This window comes from Arachis ipaensis, chromosome B08 (assembly GCF_000816755.2).
Source record: "Arachis ipaensis cultivar K30076 chromosome B08, Araip1.1, whole genome shotgun sequence".
Classification (NCBI taxonomy): domain Eukaryota; kingdom Viridiplantae; phylum Streptophyta; class Magnoliopsida; order Fabales; family Fabaceae; genus Arachis; species Arachis ipaensis.
Window position 1 is genome coordinate 16,759,074 of NC_029792.2, and position 9,198 is coordinate 16,768,271.

The 9,198-nt window shown below is 33.6% G+C and overlaps 1 protein-coding gene and 1 long non-coding RNA gene across 3 annotated transcripts; one reads left to right on the plus strand and one right to left on the minus strand.

Moving 5' to 3' along the window:
* On the plus strand, nt 366-3,655 carry LOC107612677 (G-type lectin S-receptor-like serine/threonine-protein kinase SD1-1). 2 transcript variants are annotated; one of them, XM_016314382.2, is made up of 7 exons: nt 366-1,107; nt 1,185-1,316; nt 1,749-1,909; nt 2,013-2,223; nt 2,517-2,754; nt 2,857-3,007; nt 3,304-3,655. In XM_016314382.2, the coding sequence occupies exons 1-7, from the start codon at nt 585-587 to the stop codon at nt 3,589-3,591; spliced, it is 1,704 nt and encodes a 567-aa protein (XP_016169868.1). In that variant the 5' UTR covers nt 366-584; the 3' UTR covers nt 3,592-3,655. The 2 variants fall into 2 exon arrangements, with proteins under 2 accessions (XP_016169868.1, XP_020964676.1); XM_021109017.1 differs by lacking the exon at nt 2,857-3,007 and having other exon boundaries at nt 367-1,107; nt 2,517-2,638.
* LOC110265768 lies at nt 5,459-7,184 on the minus strand. The gene is made up of 3 exons (XR_002352098.1): nt 7,025-7,184; nt 6,878-6,932; nt 5,459-6,789 (listed from the first exon to the last, which is right to left on the minus strand). It is a non-coding gene; the product is annotated as an uncharacterized LOC110265768 (long non-coding RNA).

The following is a 9,198-nucleotide window of genomic DNA, read 5'->3' on the forward strand; positions in this document are numbered from 1 at the left end:
TATTTTGGAGTTTATAGAGAAGTTAAAAAAAATAACTTCTCTCATAATATTTTTACTTTTCATTATATTTCTATAAAATAAGCACTTTTAGAGTAAAAAATCTAGATAAAAAAAACTTATTTATAAATTATTTTTAACAGAATCATTTATTGTTTAAATTATTTTATCAAAATGAACTTAATTAAGTTGGTTACTTACACGGGCCTAATTACCATGAAAAAGACTTATTCACGCAACTTCATTCTCTTCACAAGTTGTCAGCTTCCTTCAAAACAAAATCCAAGTGAAAGGCTAGTTTCCCAAGTAACTTGTGGGTTATTAGCATTGCTCTTAACCATAAGGTCCTTGGATCGAAACTGGCACACAGAGGAAGCAAAAAAAAATCCAAGTGAAAGTGTGAAACTAGCACTTGCTAGCAATGCGGGTCAACTGCGGATCGATTTAAGTCAACCTTTTTTCTTTTTTCGGGTTGAAAAAAAAAAGAGAGAACTAGCGGACTTCCCTCCACCTTGAGTTCCAATCCATGTCCTCATCCTGCGGCCTGGAATTGGAACTCATCACAACAACGAAAAAATAAAAAGCAGATGATGGAAGTGGTTCTGAGTTTGATGCTAATTAGCAGTGCTCATTTTCTATTAACTGAAGAGAGCCAAAACGACAGCGTATCATCCTCTTCTGGAGGGAACGAAAGCTACTGCGACTTCCCTGGAATTTGCGGACCCAATGGGAACTGCGATGTTAATAAGCCGCTAGCTTGTGGATGCTTGGATGGTTTCACACCCAAGTCTCCCACTGCCTTCGATAGCCTCGACTACACGCACGGCTGCGTCAGAAAGAAACCACTCAATTGTAGCACCGACGTGTTCGTTGCCTATGCTGTGTTCCAAGAACCCACTGGCACGTCTTATTATCATTCTTTCTTCAACCAAAGTTCGGAAGCCGAGGGTTGCAAGGAGAAATGCAAGAGTAATTGTTCTTGCATGGCGGCTTATACAGAAATTGGGAGTGGTGAATGCAAATTGTGGAGTGGTGATCTGTTTGATGTTAGGGTCATACAGGAAGGACGCCAATATCTTTATATACGAATGCCTGCTTTAGACCATGCAGGTTTGATTTGATTTCTTTCGTTTCTCTTGTAAATTCTAATGTTATTTGTCTGCCATGACCGGGTATTAATCTATCAGAGCCCGGAGGCCGAAGTCACCGGCGCAGCGACCATAAGGTGGTGGGAGTAGTTGTTGGCAGCGCCGCTGTTGTGATTTTGGGTATGATCTTGGCTTCTTGGTACATGCTCTCCAAAAGAACAGACCCACAAGGTACATTCCTCCTGCTTAGTAATATTTGAGAAATTATAATTGTGCTATCTTTTTGGATAATAAAGAGAACGGTGATGATACATGACTACTCATTCTGGTAATCAAGTTAGTCCAATAGCTTATTAGCACAACAAAGACCAATTGAAGAAAAACAGGAGAGACGCATAAGAAGAAGAAAGACTGTTAAACTTGGGTTATATAAATACCTTGTTCAACTAACATTTTTCTTAAACGAAATCTGAACTTGGGTGCTTATGTGCGGAATAAATTTCAGATTATCCTTTATATAAAATAAAATGTTCTGTAGTTCATAAATTCATTATATTACCCGAACTTTCACTATTTCTTCTTTTGCTCATTCTGTAGTTCACACTTCATAATAAATTTCTCTCTTAGACCATTATTTTCATACTATCTTCCCTTTGAGAATAGCATTGGGAGATGTAAGGATTGGTGAGATGCTTAGTCATGCCAATGAACAAGAAGGGGATCTGGAGCTTCCATTACTTGACCTATCAAGAATAGCTATGGCTACTGATAACTTTTCTCTCAATAACAAGCTTGGAGAAGGTGGTTTTGGACCTGTATACAAGGTGAGGTTCTAACATTGCTAAATTACTGCTTGTAGAACATACAAGTACTGAGTATGCAACTAAGGGAATATTAATTAATTTGTATATGCCATCTGTTATTCAGGGCGTATTAGATGATGGACAACAAATTGCTGTAAAGAGACTTTCAAGTAGTTCTGGACAGGGTTTAAATGAATTTAAAACTGAGGTCAAACTAATAGCCAAACTTCGACACCGTAATCTTGTAAAACTTCTTGGTTGTTGCATTCATGAGGAAGAGAAATTGTTGGTATATGAATACATGCCTAACAGAAGTTTAGACTATTTTATTTTTGGTTAGTACCCAACAAGCTACCCTATGTCTCTAGTTACATATATAGTTAGAGAAATGATGTTAACTGATGTTTGCATTATTTTTGTATATATTCTTTTGTACACTCTTTTTACAGTATAAAAGAGAAAAAAAACCTACTACTCTCACATTTTATCAATTACTTTTAATATCAACTGTAGAAGATGTATAAGAGAAATATACACAAAAATAATGCATATAACATTCCTCTATGTAGTTATAGTCAATTTTGACAGCATTCTAATTTTGATGAAAATATCATTGCATCATGACTAGATCAAATGCGAAAGAAGACTTTGGATTGGCCTAAGCGCTTTAACATCATTTGTGGAATTGCTAGGGGCTTATTATATCTTCATCAAGATTCAAGACTAAGGATTATACATAGAGATCTTAAAGTAAGTAATGTTCTATTAGATAGTAAAATGAATCCAAAGATTTCAGATTTCGGTTTAGCTAGAAGTTTTGGAGGAGATCAAAGTAAAGGAAATACACATAGAGTAGTGGGAACTGTGTAAGTTGAACTCTACATTTCTTTTATATTCTCTTATAGAAAAATTAAAACTTTTTGAGTGTTTACTAATCAATGCATAATTTTTATTTTGTCTATCTAAAGTGGATACATGGCACCTGAATATGCTGTTCATGGAAATTTTTCGGTAAAATCTGATGTCTTTAGTTTCGGTATTTTGCTACTCGAGATAATATCAGGAAGAAAAAATAGAAGATTTTATTATCCAAGTTCCAATGCCAACCTATATGGACATGTGAGTTTGATAATTTTTCTTCCTCTTTTGGTATACCTCACATTAAGTTTTTAGTCCGGCAAAATTTGTGATTTGTATTTTGAATTTTGCAATTTTTTTTTGGAGGATCTACAAAGATTAAATTATTTAATTTTGATATTTATTGTAATGCTCTGTCAAAGGTGACATAATGTTAAATGTCAATGTGTTATTGAATCTCCTAGTTGATATTTAACTTATATCACCATCTAATTGAGACATTTAAGCCTTTTGACTATATCCAAGTTGATAACATTACTAAAATGTGTGTGTAATAGGCATGGGATCTATGGAAACAAGGAAGGTCATTAGAATTGGTGGATGAATGGTTGAAGGAGACATGGAATGTGTCTGAAGTGCAACGTTGCATCCACATTAGCCTCCTATGTGCACAACAGCATCCCCAAGATAGGCCAACCATGTCATCAGTGGTTCTCATGCTTGGAACTGAAATTGATTTACCTCAACCCAAATATCCTACGTTTTTTGTTGCTGAATCTTCTGAAGGCACAAGTTCCTCCTCTTGTAAAAACGAATTGAGCGTTACAGAATTGGAACCTCGATAACAAATTAAACATCATATATAGATTTTTTCTTTAATAAATTATGTTTGGGCAGCATATTTACTAGCCTTAAGTTGCATTACCGATAGAAAGCTTAATGATTGTATCCATTAAGCACTTTTTTTCTTGTTAGTGACAACACAAGTAATACACAGCATTACACAAGCGTAAATGGAAGAAAGAAAGAAAGGAAAATTACATATGGCATCTTTTTCTGGCCAACTAATTATCAAAGACTCCTTTCTCTTATATTCCACAACTCCACAACTATTAGACCAAACGATCACCTTTTACTATTTGAATGCTCATCACTTTGAACTATACCCAATCGAAACTGTTGTTTAACTTGTTCACTATACTGTTAAGGACTAACATAGAGACCAATCACACTACAAATTGAAACCATTGATAAGTAAAGTTAGCACCCCTGTCCCAAAACATTCTTTCACTAGTTTTACGTGTCTTAATTTTTTAGCATCATTAACACCACCTATTGTCATGCAGTCACTGTGATTAAGATATCTATATTCACTAGCCGCTCTAAGATTCAGCCTATCTGCAATGGAGAAAAATCAACGGTGTGAGTAAATACTTACAACTTCAACTGAGCTTAAAGAAATCACATTGCAGAGGCAACTATAAAGTATGCATAAATTGGTGATGAATTTACATATAAAGTTTAGATAGGGCACAAGTTACTTTTTCTAACAAAACTGTTCAAGTTAGTGAAATGGGATTGGCATATATCAGTTACTTGAAAATTCTTGCATGTTTGAATTTTAGCCCCACAGATTTTCCCCAGTGCGCTGAAATGAATTTCGATCAATTTCCCCTGAGCCGAAATAAAGGCTTATATCAGTTAAACTTCTCAGCCGTTCAATGCAATCCACAAAGTGCTACATTGAAAGGAATGAGTTCCGGCATAATGAAAGGAAAAACAAAACTCGCAAATCTGCTAGAGTTTCTCGACAAGTTCTTCAAGTCTTTGTTTCTGATCGTTACTTTCATGGCCACTACTCTTGGAGAAGATTTTTCAAGAAAGCACTCCATTTTGACGAAGTTCATGGTTCTTTTTCTTACTCTGCCTACTGGGAACAATGTTTTCAAAGATGCTATTCTGGATCATGTTACTAACTGCATGTGTTTCTTCAATTCTGATTTTGACCATTGTATCTCTACTCCAATCACACATGCATTTAAGAAATTGGTTGAGAGCTACCGTACAAGAAATGAATGTGTATAAAGTTTGTTATTTATATTATAAAAAGAAGATATACAAGAAATATATGTACAAAATATAATGCAAACATCATTTTCTCTAAAAGAAAAGTAGTAACTAATTTTCTGTGGTAGAATCATGTTTGCACTTTAATTTGGATAAAAATGTTGAAAAGGAAAACCTAAAGAGGCCTCCAATTGGTAGTAGTGTGTATTAAAAAAAAAAGGTAATTGTCCTACTATTCAGTATTATATAACTATGGAAATTTTACAAAAAAAAAAAAGGATTAATTTGGCAATTAAAAAGAAGTTAATAACCAACAACTATAGCATAATAACTATTTTATATTTTGTTACGTTTTATATTTTATATAATTAATTTACGTTTTTTATTTTAGATTTTCTCTCCTTTATTTTTTATCTGGTTCAAACGAGTGCAAACATGGCAGCAGATAATCTTGCTAATGGTCATGAAACAACCTAATACTATATCTAAACACCTGTGGCTGTAACAAATAACGAATTAACAATGTGTAAACTACATAAAACAATAATGTGCAAAGCACTACAAACATATGATTTATCTTGAATTCTTGATTCCACAATAATATTCGAATAAAGGAAATAAACAGTCAGTTTTTCTTTAGCGATCCTAAAACTCCGACACTCAGATTTAAATCTTAAAGTTTATAAATGGAAAACCATAAATAGGGTAGGTTATCTAAGGTTCTTACTTCTAATTCCTTTCTAACTTAAGTCCTAATTTCTGCCTTCCTCCAATCCTCCAAAACTCCGGTGCACAGACAAGCAATATAGACAAAGCAAACCCAAGTAGGATACAGATACAGCAGATAGCAAATATAACAGGTAAGCATAATAATCACGTAGGCAAGCTCAATTAATGCACAATCAAACAAAATACACATATGCAAATGATGTATGTCTGCCCTATGGCTGATGAGTCTCATCTGTCAGTTATATAGCCAATCCGACATGTCCGGTAGCTAACCCGGACATCGTCCTCTTGAAAACTGGTGAGCGGTACAGTACCACGATCCTCACCTGGTAGGCGGTAAACCACCTCGATCTCCACAGACGTTTTCAATTGGAAAATAGCACATACGTGGGCGGTAAATAACCACGATCCCCACAAAACAATTTTATATCAAATTCATCCTCTTCATCATTCAATTCATTCAACAATTATCATAATCACACCTCCCATTCCGTTCATCAATAATTCATACTCAAAACATAATTCTCTTCTTAACTAAGTAAGACTCAAAACATAATACTTTTCTTAATAAATCAAGTTCCAAAACATAATGCATTTCTTTTCTTTATAAATAAAAGCCAAACAATATAATTCTTTTATCCATATTTGTCTAAATAATACTTCAAACTAAATCTCTAATTTTTATAAAAATTTTGACAACATTTCCTTTAAAATTCGGACTTTGCCACCCTACTCAGGTCCCAACCAAACTACCTTTCAAACCCTTTTCAAATTATTTCTAATAAACCAAACCAATTCCAATATCAAATTCATTTCCAACTCTCAATTCATTCATTACTCAACAAACACACATATATAAATAACTCAACCAATCCTCAATCTTTCATCATCAATAATCATTCATCAATTCCCATCAACAACATTAATTAACACAATTCCTACGACCAACTCAACAAATCATTATTCATCAACTCATTCACAATATAATTCCACATTTCCATCAAGGTTATTAGCATTAACACATTCCCACATTTTCAACCTATCCTATGGTCATCTAGCCTATGTTTTCATCAAAACATTATATATTATCTATGAGAAACCAAAACCATACCTTGGCCGATTCCGTGTAATGATCAAGGCAATTTATTAAAACCAACACAACCCCAAAACCTCAACAAAACTCTAGTGTTTAGCTTCCTCCAAGTTTCAATATCCACAATTTCAAGCTCCAATTATTTATTCACAACCTAATACACATTCATAACACATATATAGCTAATTTAATATCTAAAGCTCAAATTTAGTAAAATTAAAATAGAATTATGGTATCCTCACCTTACCCAAACTTCACATAAGTAAGAGTGAACGTTTTCCTCAAGCTAATTGGATCCTAAAATATCAAGGAACGAAGAAATTCAATATCCCCACTTAATTTTCCAAAATTGGGGGGAAGAGATGGCTGGAAACAGAAAAACGAGTTACCTATAAAATTATTCCGGTAGAAGTGTAGTGCTCGACGCGGTGGTCGCGTGGTCGCAAACGGTACGGCGATCGGAGCTCGGATAGAGGAGTTACGGCGTTCAGAAGTTTACCGTAAGGGTTCGGACCCTTCTTTTCTCCTCCCTGGTGCGTTGCTTCTGCTGCATCTTTGAAGAAGAACATGAGCTTTAGCTCATTTAAATGCTGGCCGGTTGGGCCCACGGGCCCGGTTCAACCGGTTTGGCCCGTTCGATCTAATTTCAGACCGATTTCTTTGAAATTGGTGTCAAAATTCTCATTTCGATGAGCTCTATTCTAATTTAATATAATATTCACATTTCTAATCTTCTTTATTAAAAATTAATTTTATTGGCTAATTTCTTTTTAATTTAACGGGGTTTACATATGTGAAAGTGAAATTCCTAAGTTTTTTTAGGCTGAAACCGTGAACAAGACATATTACATCTTAAATAGAACAATCATAAGAAGACTTTTAAAAAAAACTCCTTATGAATTTTGGAAAGAAAATCTACCAAATTTGAATTACTTTCATATCTTTAAATGTAAATATTTTTTTTAAACAACAAAAAAAATTTAAAAATATTTGATTCAAAAGCTTATAAAAGCATTGTTGTAGGTTATTCCACAACTAACAAAACTAATAGAGTTTATCATCAAGATATTATTGAAGAATCCATTACATATGAGTTTTAAGCTAAATACATACGAGTAAGCATGGGGTTGGCATTGTTCATTGTTTCCTTTTTCAACAATTCTTTAGCATATTTTTGCTAAAATACTAAAATCGAACTATCTGTAAGATAAGAAATTCTAAACCAAGAAAGTAACTAAGTTTGTAAAGATCTTTAGCATAAATGTATCAATTTCTATGTTGTCACTTTTAGTAACAACTATATCATTGATATATACCAAAAGGAAAGTAGTAGAAAGAAAAGTATGATTGACAAATAAAGAAATCTTAAACTTTGTTATAGTGAAACCAAATCTGACCAGGGTTGCAGTCAATGTATTGAACCAAACTTTTGGAACTTATTTCAATCCATTGATTGCTTTTCTTAATTTTATTTGATAAACAGGAGGTGGAGCATAAATACTTCTTCTTCTAAATCGTCATTTAAAACGGCATTGTAGAAATCAGGAGCATAAATACTTCTTCCTCTAAATCGTCATTTAAAACGGCATTGTAGAAATCAAATTGCCTTAATGGCCATCCAGAAGACAATGCAATAGTTAAAATGACTCGTATAGTTATAGGCCTCACAACTGGACTATAGATTTGGCCATAGTCAACCTCTTCAACCTGTAAAAAGCCTTTAGGTACAAGCCTTGCTTTTTATCCAATAATGTTGCCTAAAGGGTCTCTTTTAATTGCAAAGTCCTACTTAAAGCCTATGACAGTCTTATTGTGTGGGATTTCAACTAAATCCCATATTTTACACTTATTAAGAAGTTGAATTTCAGAATCTTATCCTGTTATCAATGAGGACATTGAATAGTTTGTTTCCCTAGCTATTTTTGATAAATTCTGCACCAAATCAGAAGATTCTGAAGCAATTGCTCGAAGAGCTTGAGATAGGAAACTTTTAGTTTTAGATCTAGTCATCATAATGTGGGTGTTAGCATAGGTAGTGTTTGTATTGGTGGAAGAGATGTTAATGTTGCGTGTGAGGTGTATGAAATTAGTCTTACAGTAAAAAAAGCAAAGAAAAATGAAGAATTTATAAAAGTTAAGAGTGAAGAAAATCAAATGGTAAGCAAATCTCAAGATCTAAAATAGGGACAATATTATTATGGGAAGTATCATTGGGAGGAGGAGTTTCTGTAGTTACTTGAGGGTCAACGCATGTAGATAGTAAGGTTAAAGTTGCCAATTCTGTAACATTAGTAGTAGTAGAAGGTGCAGCATATCTGGTGTTAGTTGGAAAAATCTGATTAGAGAAAAACATTGATTTGTATAAAAAGTCAGTTTCATCAAAGATAGCATGTCGAGAATAATGAATCTTACCTTCTTTGTCATGCACTTATAACCTTTATAACTATTATCATAACCAAAAAATAAACATTTGTCATATTTAGAAGCAAATTTCATCTTATTATATGGTCTAAGATGTGAAAAGCAAGCACAACTAAAAATTTTTAAACACTTATAATCTGGA

Excerpts from the sequence above, each read along its gene's own strand:
- LOC107612677 (XM_016314382.2), top strand. The coding sequence starts at position 585 with ATGATGGAAGTGGTTCTGAGTTTGATGCTAATTAGCAGTGCTCATTTT. Across the intron at positions 1,317-1,748 it reads CAAAAGAACAGACCCACAAG|CATTGGGAGATGTAAGGATT; the intron begins GTACATTCCTCC and ends CTTTGAGAATAG. Across the intron at positions 2,755-2,856 it reads CATAGAGTAGTGGGAACTGT|TGGATACATGGCACCTGAAT; the intron begins GTAAGTTGAACT and ends GTCTATCTAAAG.